This window comes from Erinaceus europaeus, chromosome 4, assembly GCF_950295315.1.
Source record: "Erinaceus europaeus chromosome 4, mEriEur2.1, whole genome shotgun sequence".
Classification (NCBI taxonomy): Eukaryota; Metazoa; Chordata; class Mammalia; order Eulipotyphla; family Erinaceidae; genus Erinaceus; species Erinaceus europaeus.
The window spans coordinates 142,098,683-142,122,682 of record NC_080165.1 but is presented as its reverse complement, the minus strand read 5'-3'; the positions used below and the strand labels follow the sequence as shown (position 1 = coordinate 142,122,682).

The window sequence follows — 24,000 nt, the reverse complement described above, 5'->3', positions numbered from 1 at the left end:
ATGCTGTTTGAACCTTTGTAAATTATCTAATCATATCTTAGTATTATTTTCCCCTTTAAAATGGTCTCCTAATGTTCACTGCACAATGAAAACTTTAAAGTCCAGTCAAATCAATAGAAAATAGATGGCTTTGTGGGGGCCAGGTGGTGGCGCACCTGCTTCAGCACTCACATTACAGTGCTCAAGGCTCCAGGCTCAAGCCCCTCATGGCCACCTGCAGGGAAAAGCTTCACAAGTGGTGAAGCAGGGCTGCAGGTGTCTCTCTGTCTCTTTTTCTCTCTACCTCCTCCTCCCCTCTCAGTTTCTCTCTGTCTCTATTCCATAATTAATAAATAAACTAAAATGTATCTTTTTAAAAAGAAAAGCGATGGCTTTGGTAAACTCACTAGGCTTTTGCCTATAATTCTGGGTCAAGTACCTCTTCGGAATTTGGGGAAATTTGGGAAAACTCAGAGGAAGCTGCCTGAGAGAAAGAGAGTCCTTGAACTTGAAGAATAGTTCCGACATTTTCTGAACAACAGATTAGTAAGCAGAAACATACCAGAATATGTCTTCCTTCCTACGTATGTACCAAGAATTTAGACCTCCTCTTGGTCGCAGTCATTATCCAACTGCTCCTGTAAACAAGGACACAGACATTTGGATTAATCCCTTCGGGGAGTATTAATTTCATACTCTTTGTTCCTTCTTCCCACTAGTGCCTCAGTTTCCCTCTCTTCCCATGGAGTTGCACATTAGGAGGTGAGAAAACAAACTTTAGAAGCATGCTTTTTTTTTTTTCTTTTCTTTTCTTCATTGCTACTGGGATTATTGCTGAGGCTTGGGACCACTGCTGCCATTTTTCCTTTGATATGACAGACAGAAATTGAGAAGGGAGAGTGCGGTAAAGAGAGACTCTTGCAACACTGCTTCACTGCTCCTGAAGCTTCTTCTCACCCTCTCAGCCCCCACCCCCCAACACACACACACACACACACACACACACACACACACACACACACTGCAGGTGAGAAGCAGGGCTTTGAGCTTGGATCTTTGCACAAGGCAATATGTACACACTCAACTGGGTGTGCCACTCCGGCCCCAGAAGCACGCTTTGCATTGTGATGTTTCTTGGTGAGCTGACACTTAAGAGGTTGAGAGTTGTTGCAGTAAGTTTTTAGAAGCCAAACAGGTGTCTATGTATGCATCTTTTACTGCTTTTTTCTCTCCATAAGAAATTTGAGATGCTTTAAAAGATGACAACAAAGTAGAAAAACACAGGATTAAGTGGAGCCAGATCACGAGGAATTAGAACAGAGCATTATGAAAGCACAGTGAGCCTTCTTCAAGCCTAAGTCTTGGAGTGTGCTTACTCCTTCTTGGGGAGGGAGGGGGAGGGGCAGGCCCAGCGAGTGGGCTTTCCTGGGCGCCCAGGAAACAAAACAGAACATGGGACTCAGTAGTCTTGATAAGTATACCATATCTCTGTTGGACTAAGAGTTCTTTGATTATTGTTTTGTTGTTGTTTCTCTTATATCCAATGAACCCCAGAGTTGGAACAAGGCTGATGGTTATATGGGTCGATTGGAATTTCCCTTTACTGTTACCACGGTATTAAGTTGGACTCCTCTCTTCCTGATCTTTTTTTTTTTTTTTTTTCAATTTTCCCAGAAAAAAGCCACTTGTCTGTGCTCAGCATTCCCTCCACCCCCACCCACTCAGCAGTGAGATGGGTGGTGGCTAGCAGCCAGTCTCTCAAAATGGGGGGCTTTCATTGCTCAGCCTCCTCCCCCAGAGGTTTAAACTGGGGTTACCAGGGCCTTGGCTAACCTCTTGCCCTTGCTTGCCAGAAGCTGCTTAAAGGAGAAAAGCCTCTTTTTCTGTCTCCCTTGTCCTTTCTTCTCCTCTGCCTCCTACTTTCTCCTCCTCAGCCCCTCTACCTTCTTTCCTCCTTCTGTACTTCATCCAGACAGCTTTTTTTTTTTCAGCCAGATTTTTATGGGCATATGCATTGCTGTCTGAATAGGGAGAGGAATAAATAAGGGTTTGTGCACTCTCCACATTAGAAGACATGCATGAAAGAAACTATCATGATTCTTCTGCCTTGGGGTTAAAGAGTCAGGGACAGGATGGTGTGTTCACCCGGAAGTGGTTCGATCTACACCTGAAAGTCCTCATGGGGGAGAACCGTCCAAAAAAATGAGCAGGTTGGGAAGAGCAGAGAGGAGTGAGATGGAGAAAGACTATCCAGATAGGGGGAATCAAAATGCTTACTATTACACAAGGGTGGAAGTGTGTGAGGTGCAGAGTCAGAAAATAGGGAGAGGCAGGAAGGGTGTGAGGGAGATTACCCTGGAGGGGTAACTGTTCTTTAGAGAGGGAGTGGGTTGCGGTGGGATGGAATAGGGCCCGACAAAGGGGTTCTGGTGTTTGGGGGGGAAAAGATGAAGTGTGCTTAAATTTAGTCAGCTCTCCTCACGGTGGAGAGAAGAGGTAGGAATAGATGTACAGTGGGGAAGGGAGGGACCAAAGAGGTAGCTCCCCTGGCAGGACATGTGCCTTGCCATGGCCCAGGTCCAAGCCCTTCCACCACATGGGAGGTGCTGTGGCCCCAGTTCTCTCTCTCTCTCTCTCTCTCTCTCTCTCCCTGCCTGCCCCTGTCTGATTGTCTCTTTCTGTGTCTCTATCTAAATGAAAAAGTGGACCAGGGTAATGAAGCCACACATGCACAAGGCCATGGCTCTACCAAAAGTAGAAGAGGAAGGAGGAAGAGGAGAGAGTGGCAGAAGAGGGAGGAAGAAGAAGAGGAAGAAAGGGTGAGGGGGCTTGGGAAGCTAAGCTAAGCTGCAGTTGCTGTCATGAGCTGAACTAGGAAATACATAGGGGCCCAACTTCTCTCCAGAAGGTTTGCTGTTCAAATTCATCTTTGATTCCTTTACTCCTTTAATATTATCTGAACGTTCATCTACCCCGAGATGATTATCTAGTTAATTCGTGGCTCTCTGATCCCCCGACCTTTCTATTTTATAACCAGTCTTTCCATTGTATATATTGGTTCATCGTTCATTCATTCCACCCACCAGTGCTTGAAGACTCACTGTCTGCCAGGCACTGCGTGTGTGCCGGGGGTGGGGGAGACAGTGATGAGGGAAAGGCAAGGCGCTGCCTTCACTGAAGCTTCTGATAAAGCGAGATGCACAAGGCAAGGCGCTGCCTTCACTGAAGCTTCTGATAAAGCGAGATGCACAAGGCAAGGCGCCTGCCTTCACTGAAGCTTCTGATAAAGCGAGATGCGCAGACAGTAAAGGATGATATTAAGTAACCTAACATTGGTTGTTAGGGGGTATATGGTGTGACGTTAAGGGTGGGAAGAACCTGTTTTTAAATTTTTTAAAATATTTTTTTATTTATTCCCTTCTGTTGCCCTTGTTGTTTTATTGTTGTAGTTATTGTTGTTGTTGTTATTGATGTTGTCGTTGTTGGATAGGACAGAGAGAAATGGAGAGAGGAGGGGAAGACAGAGAGGGGGAGAGAAAGATAGACACCTGCAGACCTGCTTCACCGCCTGTGAAGCGACTCCCCTGCAGGTGGGGAGCCGGGAGCTGGAACCGGGATCCGTAGGCCGGTCCTTGGTGTTTTGCGCCACCTGCACTTAACCCACTGCGCTGCCGCCCAGCTCCCAGGAAGAACTTCTAAGAGTCACATGCAGGTAAGGCCTTGTTTTGCACAGTCAGGAAACTGAATTTTATCCCGGGATCAAAGAACAACAACAACAACAACAAAAAAAAAAAACCTGTAGGGTTTAGGGTGACAGGAAGCACAAAGCAGGATTCTGGGGTGTCTTTTGGGTATGGAACATGAGCAGCTGGGGTCATGACCTGGGTATCTCTCAAAGCATTGCTGTGTGTTTCTCGTGTGCAATATAGGCCCTCACATGTCGTTCTACCAGCACCACATCTAGCACACTGGAAACTGTTGCAGGCGTCACACCCCACTTCACTTTGCGTACTCCGTACCAGGTGGTCTCTGCCATAAATGGGAAGGGGGAGGGTTAAAAACAGCGAGGCAGGTCTCAGAGTGCTTTCACACTTGATCTGGGCCAGCTAGAAAAGTTATGTCTCCGGGGTGAAGGAGAGGTCTTAACTCCTTCTAATAAGAAGAGGAAAAGGGTGTTCTGAGGGAGATAAGACTGAGGTTAAGACAAGGAAAACAGAAACTCATAAGGAAAACTAGGGTGCTTTGTGCTGCTCCACAGCCCTTGGTAGGAGTTAGTTGTGGGGACGGAGAATATGCCTGTCGACTGAGGTGTCTGATCTGCGAGGCCTTGGGGATGAGAGGGGAGGAAGGGCCTGTGTGCCATGTGTACACGGAGTGTTCAGCCCACCCCCCGCAGGCTCGGGGGTTCAGGTCAGGATTCACGTGGGCATGTGTTCTGGGATCTCTAAGTGGGAAAGCTTGAGTCACTCCTTGGACTGATGCAAACCAGTCGCTCAGGCACCGGGGCTGCTGCTGAAGAACAGGTATAGCCAGGGTCCCATAATAAGCATTTTCCATTTTTATGGCCATGATGGCTTGCAGTGTTCAGGATGATTTAGTAACTGTCACATAAGACCCGTTCCTAACATTAGGAGGCTGTGTTGTGGATGCATGGAATGTTCACACAGTTTATTTCCCTGAAGCTTTCAAGGAAGAAGTTACTGAATTCCTATGTAATTGAATCAGCTACAGAAGACTTTTACACATTTATTTGAAGTATTGTTTTTATTCTGCTCCCGAGGCAGAGAGAGAGAGAGAGAGAGAGAGAGAGTTGTTTTGTTTTATTTTACTTGTAGGCTTTAAAAAATTATTAGTGATTTAATAATGATCAACAAGATTGTAAGATAACAAGGGTACAATTCCATTCAGTTCCCACCACCAGAGTTCTGTGTCCCATCCCCTCCATTGGAAGTTTCCCTATTGTTTTTATCCCTTTGTAAGTATGGACCAAAATTCTTTACGGGGTGCTGAAGGTGGAAGGTCTGGCTTCTGAACTGCTTCTCCACTGGACATGGACGTTGAGAGGTGGATCCATAACCCCCAGCCTGTTTCTCCCTTTCTCGGGGATTGGGGGGTAGGGTACCTCTCTGGAGAGGTGAGACTTTGGGGCATATTGGTGAGGTCGTCTGCCCATCAGGATGGCGTCATTGTAGCATCTGCTGCCACCTGGCAGCATTCAGCTCTCCTTTGTCCTTTTCAGCACCCTCTTGCCAATTCATGGATGGATTATATTTTTCCACTGTGATTTCTCTTTGTCCCCTCCTTTGTAGTTTCTCCACTACTGGCCAGGAAATCTTGCTTCCACTTAGAATTGCCAGGATTTGTAGCTTTTTTTTTTTGAGGAGAGTCAGCCTAGGTGAGAACCCCTCTGCCCTCCGCTTATTTTATTTTTGGTAATAGAGACAGAGCAGGCAGAGAGAGAGTACAAGAGACCACAGCACCAATGCTTCCTTTACTGCATTGGTGCCCAGGCTTAAAGCTGAGTCACACACCTGGCAAAGCAATACACTATCTAAGTGAGATATTTTGTCCAGCCCAGTCACGTATATTTCAACAAAATCTTGCTGCTATTATTGCAGGGGAACTAAATCAAAGATACATGTTCTCTTAATAATTTAGTTAAGTTTGATAACTATGGCTGAAGTGATGTTTTAAAACTGTGCAATGCACCCCCACCGGCAGGGGAGTCGCTTCACAAGCGGTGAAGCAGGTCTACAGGTGTCTATCTTTCTCTCTCCCTCTCTGTCTTCCCCTCCTCCCTCCATTTCTCTCTGTCCTATCCAACAATGACGACAACAACACCACCAATAATAACTACAACAATAAAAACAAACAAGGGCAACAAAAGAGAAAATAAATAAATATTTTTTAAAAAAAACTGTGCAATGCTTCCCAGTGGACAAATACATCTCCACATTTTTTCAGTTTGATGTATAACGACCACTCTGAAACAGGAGTAGGAATGGAAGGGAATTAATGGTACCCAACACAAAAGAGAGGCGAGGGGCCAGGCAGTAGTTACGGTCGTTGATGTGTAGGTAAAATTTCTCATCTCACCATGCCAAACACTCTGCCCCAGTTGAGGCCCACCTCGTCCATCATGCACCAGAACTTGAAAGCCCCCTCCCCTACGACCCCCAGAGTCATTTCTTTGGCACTATTGCACCAAACACCAACACCAACCCAACCCAAGTTCTGTTTTGTGTTTCCACTTTCTGATTCTCAAGTTCTGCTCTTGAGTAGCTTTTCAGTTTGATGAAGTTCCACTGATTTATTTTTTATTTTCCTTGCAATTCAGCTTGTGTCATTAAAAATGCCACTAAAGCTTAGATGGAAAAGAGTTCTGCTGAAATCTTTTTCTAAATATTTGATGGCTTCTGGTCTCACGTTTTAAGTCCTTGATCCATTTGCAGCTTACTTTTGTATGTGGTGAAATGTAGTGGTTCAGTTTCATTCTTTTGCATCTTTTCAAGCCATCTTTTTCCCAGCACCATATGTTGAAGAGACTTTTCTTCCTCCATTCAATAGTTTGAGACTCCTTATTAAAAATTAGATGTCTATAGGTGTGGAGAAATATTAAATCTTTTTTTTTAAAGGTGCTATGACTGTGGTTAAACCCAGATGATGGCTAATTTAGCTCTGGGGTTTTGCATATTAATTACTTATTGAAAGGAATAGTCCACTCTTTCCTTTTAAACCAAAAAGAGAGAAAAAGAAAATAAAAAAGCAGGTGTTTCTTGCTTTCATTCATTTCATTCTCCTGTACGTTCATACTTCACGTTCACTTCAGCTGCCAGTGACAATTAAGAGATAAAGTGTGCTGCACTTATTAATATTGCTGTGTTTTCTCAGTTTAATCCAATATCTAACATCTGCCTTTATTTCAGATAACTGCTACACTAAGGAATTTGGTTGACTCACCACTAGCAAGAGGCACAATCCTGAGCATTGGCGCCCTTCCCCTGCTCTGCACGGTGATGGAACAGTTCCTGGATGACAAGGATGTCTGCACCAACATTGCCAGAATATTCAGGTAAGTTCACTAAGAAAACAGCCTTTGCATGTCAAAAGCATTAATGCTTCAATTTCAAGTTAACTTTATTAGCTGTGTATGTGGCTGGCAAGGAGTCTTATTTTTGCTTTTTTTAAATTTTTTATTTATAGAAAGGAAACATTGACATTAAGCCATAGGATAAGAGGGGTACAACTCCACACAATTCCCACCACCAGAACTCCATATCCCATCCCCTACCCTGATAGCTTTCCTATTCTTTAACCCTCTGGGAGTATGGACCCAAGGTCGTTGTGGGATGTAGAAGGGGGAAGATCTGGCTTCTGTAATTGCTTCCCCACTGAACCTGGGCATTGACAGATTGATCCATACTCCCAGCCTGTCTCTTTCTTTCTCTACGGGTGATCTATATCAGGAACAACAAAACAGACCCCTTTGTGGACCCCCCCCATAGGACCTTGCCCTCAACATGGATCAGTAGTGGTAGAGATTGTTCCATCCTCCGAAGGGAGAATGGACAACATACTCTATGCTACACCTGAGGAAGATGGGTCCTGATATTGGGGCAGCTTGGAATGTTCCTACTCATGACCACAGAATGTGAGGTCGGATCTACAGGGATGCAGAGGTCACACAGGCTCCTAGGCTGAATATGGGCCCCAGATCACATCAAATCGATGGGGTTTACAGTTCTCCTTCTCCTCCTCCTCCTTCTTCTCCTTCTTTTTAGCAAATAATTTTATTGAGGAAATAGTAAGCAAGCTGCCAGCTCCTCACCTACAGGGGGGACACTGCATAAGCAGCGAAGCAGGTCTGCAGGTGTCTGTCTTTCTCTCTCACTATCTTCCCCTCCCCCTCTCAGTTTCTCTCTGTCCTATCAAAAATTTAAAAAAAAAATTGGAAAAGTCATCACAGGAGCAGTGTATTCAGCAATAATCCTGGAGGCAAAAAAAATAAAATACACATCATTCTTTTCTATTCAATGCCAGTGTCCTATTATTTAAACATGAGATCCCATGCATTTGTAGGTCCGATTCTTTCTTTCTTTCTTTCTTTCTTTCTTTCTTTCTTTCTTTCTTTCTTTCTTTAATTAATTATTTATTTATTATTTATTCATTCCTTTTTGTTGTCCTTATTGTTTTATTGTTGTGGTTATTGATGGCGTTGTTGTTGGATAGGACAGAGAGAAATGGAGAGAGGAGGGAAAGACAGAGAGGGGAGAGAAAGATAGACACCTGCAGATCTGCTTCACTGCCTAGAGTGACTCCCCTGCAGGTGGAGAGCCGGGGGCTCAAACCGGGATCCTTATTCTGGTCCTTGCACTTTGCGCCACGTGCGCTTGACCTGCTGTGCTACCTCCCGACTCCCTGTAGGTCCGTTTCTATCATTAGATGCTTTCTCTGGTCCATCTTTAGACTACTCTGTTTCTGACATAAATTTAACTTAAGTCCTGCTATATAGTGAGCTTTTCACTTTATTCTCCTTTATAATCCAGCATTTTGCCCTTTGGAGAGATATCAGCTGTAGGACACTGGACTTGTATGCCTGAGGCCTCAAAAGCTCAAGTTTCAGCCCTGGGCATCAGCATATACCAGAGCCAAGCAGTGTTCTGATTTCTCTTCATGGACATAAATAAATATTAAAAGAAATAGCCAGCAAGACAGCTCCTCTGAATAGTACACCTACTTCACCATGTGTCTGTTCCAGGTCCCGGCCTGGCTCTTACCTCTCTGGAGGGAACTTTAGTGCTGTTACTTTTCCTTCTCTCTGTTTCTTTACCTCTGTCTTTCTAGATGAAAAAAAGTTGGCTCAGGGAGTCGGGCGGTAGCGCAGCGGGTTAAGCGCAGGTGGCGCAAAGCACAAGGACCGGCATAAGGATCCCGGTTCGAACCCCGGCTCCCCACCTGCAGGGGAGTCGCTTCACAGGCGGTGAAGCAGGTCTGCAGGTGTCTGTCTTTCTCTCCCCCTCTCTGTCTTCTCCTCCTCTCTCCATTTCTCTCTGTCCTATCCAACAACAACAACAATAATAACTACAACAATAAAACAACAAGGACAACAAAAGGGAATAAATAAATAAAAATAAATATAAAAAAAAAAGTTGGCTCAGAGCAATGAAGTCCTAGCAACAACAGAAGGATGGATGGATGGATGAGTGGATAATAATCAAATTAAAATTCTTGTGGCTGGTGAGATGACTCAGGAGGGAGGGAATACAGAACTTACATGTGTGAGGCTCCTAGGTCAACTCCCAGTGCTGCAGAAGCTGGAAGAATGCTCTGGCTTCTCCCTTTTTCTTGCTCTCTCTTTAACATAAAATAAATAAACTATTTTTTAAAAATCCAAAATTCCTTTCTCTTACTTATGAATTGGAGAATCAGAGGCCCATGTTAGAAGCTTTGTGTTTTCCTTGGAACCACGCTGAGCAAGTATGTAGTCTAATTGGGGTGGGAAAGGTTTACATCATTAAGACACGGAGTCACTCAGCCATGAACATTGATGGCACGTTCTTTTATGTCTGTCCATAAAATTTTCATATATAATTTTTTGTTGCCTTTGTTGTTTTATTGTTGTTGTTATTGATGTCATTGTTGTTGGATAGGACAGAGAGAAATGGAGAGAGGAGGGGATGACACAGGGGGGAGAGAAAAACAGACACCTGCAGACCTGCTTCACCGCCTATAAAGCCCTGTAACCCTGCCTCACTTTCTCTGTCCCTCTCTATCTCCCCTCCCCCTCTCAGTTTCTCTCTGTCCTATCAAATAAATAAATAAATATTAGAAAGAAAGAAGGAAAAAAGGAAGGAAGGAAAGAAGGAAAAGAAGAAAGGAAGGGAGCTAGACAGAGAAGAAGAGACACTGAAGCACTGAACACCCCCCCTTCCTCCCCCAGGGCTATTGTCTTTCCACGTCATGGGATCCAAGAGGCTGGAAACTAGGTGAGGCAGGTCTGCTCCCAGATGAGTTATCTTGCTGGCTCCTTAAATAGAATCTTAACAGTCTGTTCTCTCATTGATTGTTGATGGTGTAGATGAATAGTGTCCATGTTTGCTTGTGAATCTTATATCCAGGAAGCTTGATGAGTCTATACTCTCTTAGATTTATATTTTTAGTGGTTATTAACAACTCTTTCCTCCACCCCCATTACTTTATTATTACAGTGCTTAGAGTGTCCAATATAATGTGGAAACCTTGGGTCCACTGCCTTTACCTAACTTTAAAGGGGATTTAATAAAATTTGGTTGTTTCATCATTGTTTAAAAAGAACTAAGATATTTATTGGTCCACTCTATTGGATGTTTGCCTTATACTTTATACCTTTTTTTTTCGTCTTTATTAATCTCCTGTTTGTCTCTACTTGGAGATATTTTTCTTCTGTTAATTTAGAAACTTAGTTTGTCTGTTCACTCTTTCTTTTTTATATTATATTAATTTATTTATTTTCCCTTTTGTTGCCCTTGCTGTTTTTATTGTTGCTGTTGTTGGATAGGACAGAAAGAAATGGAGAGAGATGGGGAAGACAGGGAGGGAGAGAGAAAGACAGACACCTGCAGACCTGCTCCACTGCCTGTGAAGTGACTCCCCTGCAGGTGAGGAGCACGGGATCGAACTGGGATCCTTAGGCTGGTCCTTGCGCTTTGCGCCATGTGCCCTTAACCGCCGAACTACCACCCGATTCCCGTCTTTTCCCTCTTTCTAAGTCTATAGCCTTTAACTTTTTTCTCTAAATTGTTTTAGCAGCAAGGATCTCAATTTGTCATATTTGGTAACGTGCACTCAACCAGGTGTGTTACCACCACCACCAGGCCCCTGACCCATATGTTAAACATGTTATTAAATTTTCAAAAGGAGAGGTTTTGAGGGTAATAGTTTCTCACTGAATTGTACTTGGATCAGAGAATGTAATCTATGAGATGCCAGTTGTCTGCAAAGTTACTCGATAAAAATTTGGCACGTGTTTAAACTTTTAACTATGAATGGTGTCTTGCCTATTAATCTCTCACTTGAGGACTTTTACGGACATCCCCTAATTTGAATTTGGGTCTCTAATACTTTCTTGTGGGCTTTGTTTGTGCCGATGCTCAGACATTTTGAAGCACTTTCTGAGATAAGTTTTTGTTGCCTTGAAGTCTGTTCTGACTGATGGTAAAATACCAGGCCTAGCCTAGAACGCACATGCTGGAGCCTCTGAGTGTTTACTTCCTGTCCTGTCTTGTCCCTGACACATCACTGATTTGTACCCAGACAGAGTTTCTGTAAGCTTCTTATCTGCCTTTTCTCAATCAGGAGTAGGGTACATTTACACCATATATGCATCTTGGAGCTCTCAAGTTTCTGTTTTTTCAAAAGACTTAAAAAAATTTCCATGCTTGGGCAGGCGGTGGTGTACCCCATTAAGCACACACAGTGCCAAGCACAAGGACCCACACAGGGATCCAGGTTGGAGCCCCCGGCTGTCTCCCTTTCTCTCTCCTTCTCTGTCTCCCTCTTCTTGGTCAATTTCTCTCTGTCCTATCCAATAAAGTGGAAGAAATGGCTTCTGGGAGCAGTGGATTCATAGTGCTGGCCCCAGCCCCAGCGATATCTCTGGAGGCAAAAATAAACACAAGAGTGAATTCCCTGCTTCACCTCCTTGTTGCCCCCAGCAGACAGCACTCCTACCTGAAACTTGTCTGGAGCTACTATGGGGCTTTATTTTAGGCTCTTTTTCAGGAGTGGGGCCAAACTTTGAAAGTTTGTATTTAAAGTACTTCTGTGCATATATAACTTTCACTGGAAAACAAAGTTTAATTTTCCCGTCTGATATTCCTGCAGCAAACTGACTTCTTACCATGACTGCTGTGTAGCTTTGGCCAGCTATTCCAGATGCTATGCCTTATTTTTGAACCTGATAAACAAATACCAGAAGAACCAGGTCAGTTTGTCATGTGTTTAATTCTTGACTGTGTCTTTCATTGGTGTGTTTGTGTAAGTTTACACTGACACAAAGTGACTTTGTCTTCTGAATGGATAGGTTTCTCTTAGATGCATGATGGGTTACCTCAAGAGGGAAGGAGTTATCTGCAGGAGTTGGGGGGTGGATGGGTGGGTGGCCAGTTTGAGGGAGAAATAGCGTCAGTAAGATATCTTAGGGAGAGGAATAGTGCCCCCCCATAGGTGTTAATCCCCTTAGTGATCCCTAGAACTCGGACTTTCCACCCCAGGCCTGTTGAGTGCAGGGTGGAATGGGGCTGTCATCTTCACTTTAACAAGAACCACAGGGACTTCTGATACAAACAAAAGGGGGGGGGGGTCTCTTTTTACTGGTTGTACTCTGAAGATTCTCCTAGCCCTGCAATTCTCTAATTCTTTGATCGTGTGATGGTATTTAGACAATGGCATTCCTATGTATGTTTTTAAAGGAAATAATTTGATTTGACGAGGCAAACATACATATAGCCTTTTTGAAAACAGAAAAAATTACAAATGAATTCCCCTTGATACAATTATAATATTTAGTACAAATGTCAATTTGTGCTATAAGCTGTTGGATATTCATTAGGGGCAGTCTGCTTTGTTCGCCTTTGTAATTGGCAAAAAAATGACATCAACTCTTTATTGAAACACTTGGTTTTTTGGTTTTTTTTTGTGTGTGTGTGAAAGAGAACTCAGAACACCACTGGGTCACACACAGTACCAGGGACCAGGGCCTCATACATGGGAAGAATGTACTCAGCCTGTTGAAACACTTCTCTAAATTGCTAGAGAGGCATTTCCCCCCACTTTATTGGGGGCATAATGGCTTACAGTACAATTGTTAACACAATACAAACTCTCATGTCCCCCTTCCTGGGTGTCTGCAAGACTCTCTCCCGCAGCCTGGGTCCTGCCCCACCATCATGAGCCGGGATCCCAGAAACCCTGCATCTATGCCGACACCTTAGAGAGAAGAGATATATATAGTATTCATCATTCTATGATCTCACTCTGATTTATCTTACTAGTATTTAATTCAGGGTGTCTGCTAGTATGGTGAACTGTGGCCTAAACATTGATTGAAAACCCTTTCCCTCCCTGCCCAGAGTCCTTTGCTTTGGTGCAGTACACCACATGGTTCAGATTTCACTTTATACTTTCCCTTACTGCCCTTGCTTCTTATTTTCCAATTATTAGTGAGATAATTCAATATTTGTCTTCCTCTTTCTGGCCTATCTCACACAACATGAAACATTTTATACCTGAATATAGTACATTTGCATCAAATATGGTATATTTTTGAAATCCTGGTGTCATCAGTTTTAAACTATGTAATTTATGTGTATACTAAGAGTATTTTAATATAAAGTGTTGTGTTTATTTATATCAGTCATATTAAAGTCAAAACATAATCCCTCTCTGCCATAAATAGCATTGAACTTATTTTTACCCATCCAAGTATTTCTGCTAAGAATGACTAAACTCAGCAGATCTTATACTATTTCCAGTTATTTATTAAAAAGCTACTAGTCTCTTTTTTGGTAGACAGACATAAAAATGTCTTTAACCTTATTAAATAATTTCTACATTTCAAATATCATAAAATATCAACTAAGTTTCTGGCTCTGTTATGAAGTTACAAGTGCCTTCCCCTGTGTATTTTGTACTCTTTAAATGACATACATTGAAAAATTACAGACTATAAGAAGTTGTCCTGGGGGGGGGGAATTGACAAAGAATGAATTTGATTAGTCTGCCTTATAGTAGTCACCTTTACTATTAAACAGCCACAAAACATTTATTCCTTTAGCTTTGGGTATGAAATATTACCTAATTGTATCTTTGGATAAGAAAACTCAGTCCAGTTAAAAGGCCTAGGTGCTCATATTTATTTTGTTGAAGGACCTGAGTTTTATGTATTATTTCATAAAACATAATGGTAGAAAGAATATTTTATTATAGTATTAAAATAATTATTTTAAGGTGGGGAAGATAGCATAATGGTCATGCAAAGAGACCCCCATGCCTGAGACTCCCAGGTCCCAGGTTCGATCCCCCATACCACCATAAGTCAGAGCTGAGCAGTACTCTGATAAAAATAAAAATAAAATAAAATAATTGTTTTTTAAATGTTTTTCTTATATTTATTTATTGGATAGAGACAGCCAGAAATCAAGAGAAAAGGGGCTGATAGAGAGGGCGAGAGACAGAGAGACACCTGCAGCACTGATTCACCACTCATGAAGCTTTCCCCCTGCAGAATAAAATAATTATTTTAAATGTCATACTTCAAAAGAAATAGAACTATGGGTTTTATCTTGTACTTGTATTTAACTAACTTGCTTTATGGATTTTTGTTTTAATTTTACTTTACCATCACCATTCTTTTTCTCTTTTATCTTGGCTGACATAGATGACTATGTCTGGAGAAGATATCTTTGCTTTGTGCTGGATTTTCAACTGTGGATAAATGAAAGCTTTTCTATTTACCAGTTTGATTTCAAATTGTGTCCGGACCTATACTTTTATTTTTAAGGGAAGAAAGTCTTCCTATTGAATACTCACAAATAATTCTATTTTTGTGGCATTACTTGTAAATACTAAATGTTTTTCTAACTGCAGTTTAGTTGATAGCCCTACTTGATCAGCAGCCCAAATTCTTAGTGTCTGGTCAATATGAGACACTTGAGAAGTATATTTAAGGATCTGATTTTTTTGGTTCAAAGGACGAAATGCCTTAACATTTAAGTGGCATAAAAATGTCACCACACTTCTCACTCTACTTTAGACCAATAGTTAACTGGGGAAAAAATAGAGCTGGCATTTTCAAGTCATGTTTTTCTTTGTTGGTCTGCATTATAAATTGTGTTCCTATTAAAATTATTTTATTCCAATGAGAAGTAAAGACCACCATGCAAACTGTGCCCAGCGATAGGTTACTCAGACCCATGACAGAGATGAATAATTTATCACTCTAGTGGCCAGATGCATTTAATCATTATAGTTAAAATCATTTGCAATATATCATGTTTCCTGTCCTTCTTAGAAGACATTAAAAAATAATCTGGCCTCTTTCTGATGACATAGGTCAATATTTTAAGCATTACTTGTTATGTCAGAGGCTGTTTGGCCTACTGGGAGCATGGGCCTAGTGATGCGGTTCTTTAGAAGACTGCATCTTCTTGTCGGGTGGTAGCATAGCGGGTTAAGCACAGGTGGCGCAAAGCACAAGAACTGGCACAAGGATCCCAATTCGAGCCCCTGGCTCCCCACCTGCAGGGGGTCGCTTCACAAGCAGTGAAGCAGGTCTGTAGGTGTCTGTCTTTCTCTCCCCCTCTCTCTCTTCCCCTCCTCTCTTCATTTCTCTCTGTCCTATCCAACAACAACGATGTCAATAACTACAACAATAATTTTTTTAAAAGGGTAACAAAAGGGAATTAATTAATTAAAAAGAAGACTGTCTTCTTAGTATAAGTCTGCCTCTTCCCTTTGCTTTCTTTCTTTTTTTAATGTTTCAATTTATTTTTTCTAGAGACTGAGAGAAATTGAGAGGGGAGGGAAAGATAGAGAGGGAGAGAGACACCTACAGACCAGCTTCAGCACTCGCGAGGCTTTTCCCTGGCAGGTGGGGAGTAGGGGGCTTGAATCCGGGTCCTTGAACGCTGTAGTGTGTGCACCTAGCCAGGTGTGTGACTGTTTCTTCCTTTTTTTTTTTTTTTTGGTTCTAATTTATACCTTTAGAAATGTTTGCCTATATTTTTTCAATGATTTGCTTACAATTAATAGAACTTCATACCCAGACTTGTTACAGTGACATCTAGAAAGTCTAAATAAAATAAGACGGACTATGAATAGGTTCTTAGTGAAAGGGTCTTAAAGGGATTCTCTGATGAAATTCCTCCGTGCTTTTACAGCTTCATAAAAACAGTGCAGATCTCAAGGGGTAGCTCCCATGGCCTCTCTCTCTCCATAAATCCAAGACCAGTCAGCTCTGCACTCACCAGTGTTTCTTTCATGCTTGTTTTTCTTCTAGGGTTATCGCTAGGGCTCAGTGCCAGCACTACACACCCACTGCTCCTGGTAGACTTCCCCCTCCCATCCCATTTTATTGGATAGGACAGTGAGAAATTGAGAAAGGAGGGGAAGATAGAGAGGGAGACAGGAAGAGAGACACCTGCAGACCTGCTTCACCACTTGTGAAGCTCCCCCTCCAGGTAAGGAGCCGGGGGCTCAAAGCCAGGTCCTCACATGGGTCCTTGTGCTTAGTACTGTGCTCTTTACTGGGTGCACCACTGCCGGGCTCCCAGTGTATCATTTCTAAAACTTTGATCCCGCTAGTACAGCAGAGCTGAAGATCCAAGCAGTGTGTCCATGAGCTTAACTACTTCACTGTTAAGACTTAACCAAAATGTAGAAACAGGGTGACTGCATTCCCCACCAAGTCCTATCAGGGCGTTCACTGTTAAGCCAGCAGGGCTGATTCTGGAAAAGAATGTATCTGTGTTTAAACTTGATGTGTACTATTTGATTAGAGTCCAGACACTATAAAGTTACACATTAATTTGGAAATTTCTGTCTGGTAGACATTATAACCTCAAAAGTTATGTTTTTATTACCCCATAGCCATTAGCCAGGTGTGTGTCTAACTTTATAATCTTACACTAATATTTGATTCAATGCTGACCACCCAGTTCTTTGATTATCACTGGGACCAACTTTACCATTGTATTGGCTTCCTTATTCATGAGATAAATAATTTTATGGTGTCTTGGTTTTATTTTTGTATGATAGTCGTGCCACTAAAATTTAATACTTTGACTATACACTTGCTTTGACTTATACTGAAGAATGAAAAGGTTTGAGCCCTGCGCCCACCACACTGAAGGAAGCTTTGGTGCTGTGGTCTCTCTCACTGTTTCTATATTAAAAAAAAAGTTTCAGTTTTGAACCATCTTTAATTTTCCTTAGAAGGAAAAAAAAAAGATGCATGGTTTGTATTTTCCTCAAAATGAAATGCACTGAATTAATTTTATCCTTGCATATGTGTGATTTCATTGCTCCCAGGCCCATTTGTGTGTGTGTGTGTGTGTGTGTGTGTGTGATGAAGATAAAGACAAAAAAGGAAAGAGAGAAATGGTGATGGAGAAAAACCACAACATTTCCTCACCATATGTGGAGCTTCCCCCAGTGCTGGAGCCATGGTGCTCCCATATGGTGCCAGGGTTTGAACCTGGGGCATAGTGGCTAGTAATGTGTGTACCCTACAGCATGAATATCTCCTGGCCTGAAACAGCAGCAATAATATCAAAAAAATATTTTAGAAAAAGAGCAGGAAGTTCTTCCCAATTATAAGGAAGTACTTAGGAATCCCCAGTACTTCCTAAAATTATTAACTAGAAGTTACCAAAGGTCACTACAAAGTAAGTGATTTTAATAAGTGATGAGGAGTTTTGTGGGAAAGTGTCGCCAGTGGTTTCTATACTCAAAGGGGGAAATTTTGCTTTGGACTAAGAAGCACCAGAGTCCCATGCTTACTGGGAAAAGTAGACTGTTTCCTTCTTTATCTGCTGCTGTTTCTCAGCAGAGGAGGGGGGAGAGAGAGAAAGACCCAGGAAATGGTTCAGTAGATAAAATGTCCAACTCTCAAGCATGAGGCCCCAGATTTGAACCCTGCTATCTCATATGCCAGAGTGATGCTCTGCTTCTTTCTCTCCTCTCTCTCAAAAGTTAAATTTTTTTAATTTATTTTTTCTTTTTTTACTCTCTTTACTTATTTATTGGACATAGACAGCCAGAAATTGAGGGGGGGGGAGGTAGAGAGGGAGAGAGACAGAAAGATACCTGCAGCCCTACTTCACCACTTGTGAAGCTTTCCCCCTGCAAGTGGGGACCAGGGGCTTGAACCCAGGGCCTTGCACACTGTAACATGTGCACTTAGCCAGGCTACCACCTGACCCCTAAAATGTAAAATGTTTAAAGAAGAAAAGAAATTATAACAGAATCAAATATATATATAGTTTTTTACATTATTTCTTCTCCTTCTTTTCTTTCTTCTCCTTCTCTTTCTCCTCCTCCTCCTTCCTTCTCCTTTTATTACCACCGGTTTTATTATTGAAACTTGGTACCTACCTACACAATGAATCCACCCTCCTAGTAGCCATGTTTGCCATTCTTTTTATTTTCTTTATAGGACAATGAGAAATTGAGAGGGAAGAGAGATATAGAGAGGGAGAGAGACAGAGAGACACCTGCAGCCCTGCTCTGCCACTTGTGAAGCTTTCCTTCTCCAGGAAGGGACTAGGGACTTGAACCTGCATCCTTGTGCACTGTAATGTATGTGCCTAACCAGGTGTGCCACCACCTGGCCCCTCTAATTCTTTCTTGATTTAAATCAGTGGCTCCTAAACTTGGCATCTCATCAGAATCACCTGGGGACCTTAAGTATGCCAGTTCTCAGACCAGACCTGATTCATCACTGGGGTGGGCCTAAGAGATCCTTTTAAAGAGGTTCCTCAAGTGAATCAAAGGAGCAACAGCTTTGGGAATCTACAGTATAAATTATTCAGATGCTGCCTCAAGACAGATTTTCTCTAGTGCTGACAGCAGCAGGTTTTCTGCAAAACCTCAAGAGGTTTCCCAGTGATTAATCAAATCAGCCACACAGGGTCAGTCTTTCTCTCTAGGTGTGTGGCTGACAGAGACTCTTCCTTACATATCAGGAACCCAGATAGCAAGTGAGGCTCAGTATCTGTTTCACCAGGAAGGGTCAACGACCACATGCCGTGTGTGTGTGTGTGTGTGTGTGTGTGTGTGTGTGTGTGTGTGTGTGTGTGTGTGTGTGTGTACATAGTTTCTTAGCTAGACAAAAATAAATGACATGGTGTGTTCAACATTTCCATGAATTTTCTCTAGCAACCTTTGATCAAAACAAATTAGCCTGGGCTAGAGAGACAGCTCACCAGGTAGGTCACATGCCTTGCAGTATACAAGGTTTGAGCCCCTGAACCAAATGGGAGATGCCATAGCTGGGGGGAGGGGGTTGGCGATAGGGTGCTATAGTGGCTCTTGCTCTCTGTCTCTCTCTAAATGAAGAGAGGAAGCCTGGGAGTGGGAAGATTAAGCATGTGTGAAGCTCCAGCTCAATAATAATAATAACAGTTCATTAAAAAATTGCCCTGGGGCCAAACCCACGAAGAACATTGATTCTTCTTCTTCTAGCGTTTGCCCTTCTTCCATAGCCAATCAACAGCGTCAGGTTGAAAGCTGTCAGGAGCTGCTTGTTGCTGGCTTTGAAAGTGACTGGGATCCATGTGGATTCAGTCGGCTAGGAAGGATCGTCAGTTTCCCCAATGAATGGGTACTCACGGGATGCTCCACGAGAAGGTCGATCCAATGCATCCCAAGAACATTAATGATGAGGTTTCATTAGATCGCTGAGGATTCAGGCACTGGTCAGAGCTGTGAGCTCAAGTGTCTTTTTCTGTGAGCCCGCTCAAGGGAGACCATTGACCTCAGCCAGATAGACAAGCCACAAGCTGTTGATTCTTTTGCCAATAAGACCAGATCTTACTGCTCAGATAATCACCCATGCCTCTTCCATCTGTTCTGCTTTGAGAAAGGTCGGTGTGCACCCTTCTCTAAACTGCAGCAATCTTGCAGTGAGTGGGCACACCAGTTGAATGTATATGTTGCCATACCCAAGGACCCCGGTTCTAGCCTCTGCTCCCCACTAGCGGGGGGGGGGGGGGACCCTTCACAAACAGTGAAGCAGGTTTGCAGATGTCTTCCTGTCTCCTCTACCTCTCTCTCCTTTGTGATTACTCTCTGTCCTATCAAATGAAAGAAAAGAAAAGAAGATAAGAGAAAAGAAAATTTAAAAATTGGGGGGAAATGGGGGCCAAGCAGTGGCACACCCGGTTAAGCGCACATAGTACAAAATGCAAGGACCCGCGCAAGGATCCAGGTTCGAGACCCCAGCTTTCCACTTGTGAGGCATCGCAAGCAGTGAAGCATGTCTGCAAGTGTCTGTCTATCTTTCTCCCTCTCTGACTCTGCTTTCTCTCCTGATTTCTCTCTGTCTTATCCAATAAAATGGAAACAAAATAAGACTGCTAGGAGCAGTAGATTCGTAGTACAGGCACCGAGCCCCAACAATAACCCTGGAGGCAAAAAGGGGAGGGGGTCATAGTGAATGTATAGTGCCAGCACCCAGCCCTAATAGTAACCCTGATGGCAATTTTTTTTTAAGTTTGCAGTAAGACATTAGAGGGACGTGAACTGATGCAAAACCAACCCTGGGCTGGTTTGCACCACTTCTCTGTATGCTGCCTGGCAGTGAGTGACCCAGGTCTGTGGTCTGAGCCAGGCTTTCTGCTTCATCAGCAGTCTTGGGGAAAAGGAATCTACTCCGCCCAGCTTGCACAAAGGACTTCCTCCTTGGGGAGCACAAGGGAGACTTCTTTGAGTCCTGTCTGTGAGCTGAATCCATCCAAGATCCACAGTCCAACTGGGAACTCCAGTTCCTATCCAGACCACGGCTAAGACTCAAATGCAACAGGTCAAGCCACTCAGTATAGTCGGAAAGCTTGACTGTAGTCCTAAGGGGAATAGCTGTTTAAAATGCTGTCACATGGTTCAGGGAGGTGGCCCAGTAGGTTGAGCACAGGACTTGAACATGTGAGGCCCTGAGTCTGACCCCTCATGCCTCATATGACAATTTTTTTTCATAGAGACAGAGCGAAGCTAAGAGGACACAGAAGATAGAAAGGGAGAGAGACACCTGCAGCACTATTTCACCACTCATGAAGCTCCCTTCTGCAGGGGGCTGCTGGGGGGGTTGAACCTTAGTCCCTGCACTTGGTGACATGTGTCCTTTACCAGGTGAGCCTCCAGCCAGACCCCTTCATATGACTAATTGATTCCCCCTCCCTCATAAAGTAAGTGTAAAAGGAGCTTGGTGGTGACTCCTCTGGTAAAGTACATGTGTTCCAATGTACAAGGACCCAGATCCAAGCTCCCGGTCCCCACCTGCAGGCAGGAAGCTTCACGAGTGATGAAGCAGGTGTGCAGGTGTCTCTCTTCCCCATCTCTATCTCCCATTTTCCTCTCAATTTCTGCCTCTATCCAAAATAAATAAAATGAACACGATAGCCAAATAAATAAATCTAAAAAACATCAACCAGACTCTGTTAGATGACAAAGCTCATTTAAAAAATAGACACATATTGTATGCTTTGTAGTGTAAACTGCATTTGGTGCAAACCAAATGTTCCAACAGATTGTCCTAATAACAGAGGACGAAGCTGGGCTGCTGTCAGCCTTGGGAAGCAGAATCTGCCTCTGGCGCCAATGTCACTGCATTTAGTATCTCAGCAAAATGAATCTGGGTTTGTTCTGTAGAAGAACATGAAGGAATTTCTCCCCATTTCTTCTGTAAATATCTGTCAGGCAAAGCATCTGGTGAAATGCCTCGAACAAGACTTAGAAGACTGGCAGAGGTCATGGTCCAAATAGAGTGCTCTTCCTTCACCTGCTTGTGTTCGTAGAACAACTGTCTTTCTGGCCCTCTCTTCATTTCTCTTCCTTCCTTCTTTCCTTTTTTTCTTTCTTCCATTCCCTTCGTTTTCTTCCTTTCTTCCTTTCTCTTTCTCTTTTTTCTTTCTTTCTTTCTTTCATTCTTTTTTCCTTCCTTCCTTCCTTCCTTCCTTCCTTCCTTCCTTCCTTTCTACCAGGCTTATCACTGGGGCTCAGTGCCTACATGACAAATTCACAGCTCTCAGCAGTCTTCCCCTCCCCCTTTTAACTGATAGGACAGAAAGGAACTGAGAGAAGAGGGGAGATAGGAAAAGAGGAACAGAAACCCACAGCACGCACTCCTTTACTGCTCGTGAAGCTTCCTCACTGCAGGCAGGGACTCGGGGCTTGAACCCGGGCCTTTGTGCATGGTAGTGTGTGCCCTTGACGGGGTGCATCATTGCCTCCTCTCCACCCTCTCTTTGCTTTCTAACACTCTCCACAATTGGTGTGGTCAGTTTCTTGGTTTTGTTTTGTTTTTTTTAACAGAATTTCTGGCAGCCAGGGTCATATTTTGTAAATGTGGGGCCCAATGTTTGATCCTTGGTACTCAGGTGTGAATAGTGCTGCTCTGGTCTCTCTCTCTCTCTCTCTCCCTCTCCCTTATTAAATAAAGAAATCTTTAAATACACACACATGGCCAGCAGGGATTCATCTGGTAAAGTACACACATGTCACCATGCACAAGGATCCCAGTTTAAGTCCCCACTCACCAAATGGGAGAGAAATGGGTGGGGGAGGGAGCTGTTTCACAAATGATGGGGCAATACTGCAGTGTTTCTCATCTATCTATCTATCTATCTATCTATCTATCTATCTATCTCTGTCCTTCACCCTCTACCTAAGGGGGAAAAAAAAAAAAAAAAAAAGTCTGTGCCCCATAGAGTTTGCAGGCACCAAGCAAACAACCCAAAAGCCAAAACCAGAACTTGTAGGTGCAGGATCGTCCTCGGAGTCCCGGTACCCCGTCTGGGACTGCCGAGCTTGTCCCTGTGGTGGCGGTGCTCTGAAAGTCACGTCTCTCTGCCTCTCTGCTCCACCTGGATGTTTCCTAAGGAGAGAGACTGCCTTCAGCCATGTACCCGCAGCAAAGGCTGCTGGATCTGGAGTGCTTGAGCATCACGCTGTGGAAAACAAAACCTAGACTACTGCGTGGAGAGGGTGGACTGAAGGCAAACACATCCGCCTTTTTTTTTTTTCTTTTTTTCCCCCTAGCTGTCTATTTTGAAAGCAGCCACAGCCTTGCAGCTGCCCAGAGATAAGATGACCTCCTTCTACCCTCCCTCCTCTCAGAGGCCTGCGGATTGGTTCAGAGTTGTCCCCCACCCCCCCAGGTGCCTTTATTGGCGACTTGACTCACAGCTCGCCCCGGGCCTCCTGCCTGGCAGGAACATGCCCGGTGGCTCTCTTCCCAGCCCGTCCGTCTGCAGGCACATTCTCAGTGGGCGTTTGGCTGAGTGTTTGGCTGAGTATTTGGCTGAGCTTGGTACTTTTTTTTTTCTCAGCCTTGGCCTGGGGCTGTACCCCTGACCGGGCCAGCGGCATAATGAGCCCTTGGTGGCTTGCTCATTCCTTCCAGCTCCTGCTGCTTTGCCCTTGAGGAACCGGCTCTCCCCCGACTCAGCACGCAACCTGAATGCCTGATTTATGTCCGCTGACTTCAAAACAGAAGGGGGTGGGGGGCATGGTGAAATCCTGGCGTCACTCGGGCGCTTTTGAGTGATGCTTCCATGCGGAAGCCTCCCGTGGGTGCCCGGGAAAGGATTGGCTGACCGGAGGCCTGGGGGCATCAGCTCTTCTTGTCTGCTTAGATTCGGGGCTTTGGAGTCTCCAATGTATCCGATTCTTCCACTTGCTTTTTTGGCCTGACTCAGCACTTATGCAAATTGTTGACCCACTTCCATTGCCCTAAGGTTAATCAGCATTTCTGTGTAGCGAAGTCTGCCTTGCCAACATTTTATCTGTTCTTCAAACCACCTGTATACTCAGCAGTGGGTTTTTGGTTGTTTTGTTTTTTTTTTTCTCGAAGGCAGAAAGTTGGGTAAACATTGCAGGCTGCAAATTCTCTCAGCTCTCAGAGGCAGCTTCCAGGAGAAGTTTCTAAGCTGGGCATCCTGATTAATTCAGTTTTCTGCCTAAACCAGACTTCAAGGATGGTTACAACTCCTTCAGTTTCAATCCGTGTAAAAAGAAATCCTGTCTAAAAATATTCTTATATAACTTGATTAAATATTTATAACACTGTGAATTTGAAGGTATTTCTTTCATTTTGTGGGTTACATTAAATTCTTCCTCTCTCTCTTTCTTTCTTTCCCATTTGTAAATTGTCCCAGCTTTGATCACCAGTATCCTTTTAGTTTGGCCCCTTTATTCCTTTGACATGGCCCCATCTTTTAGAGTATTGTCTTACTTTGTGGTACTGCAAGAGTGAGACTGTCGTGTTAT

At 43.5% G+C, this 24,000-nt stretch overlaps 1 protein-coding gene across 3 annotated transcripts in view; it reads left to right on the top strand.

The window, feature by feature from the left end:
• Positions 1-24,000, top strand: part of ARMC2 (armadillo repeat containing 2) — a 149,540-nt gene that overhangs the window by 79,301 nt on the left and 46,239 nt on the right. For all 3 annotated transcript variants that reach the window (XM_060190653.1, XM_060190652.1, XM_060190654.1), the window contains 2 exons: positions 6,906-7,051; positions 11,842-11,941. In XM_060190653.1, the coding sequence (XP_060046636.1) occupies positions 6,906-7,051; positions 11,842-11,941 (246 nt within the window). The remainder of the gene's footprint in view (positions 1-6,905; positions 7,052-11,841; positions 11,942-24,000) is intronic.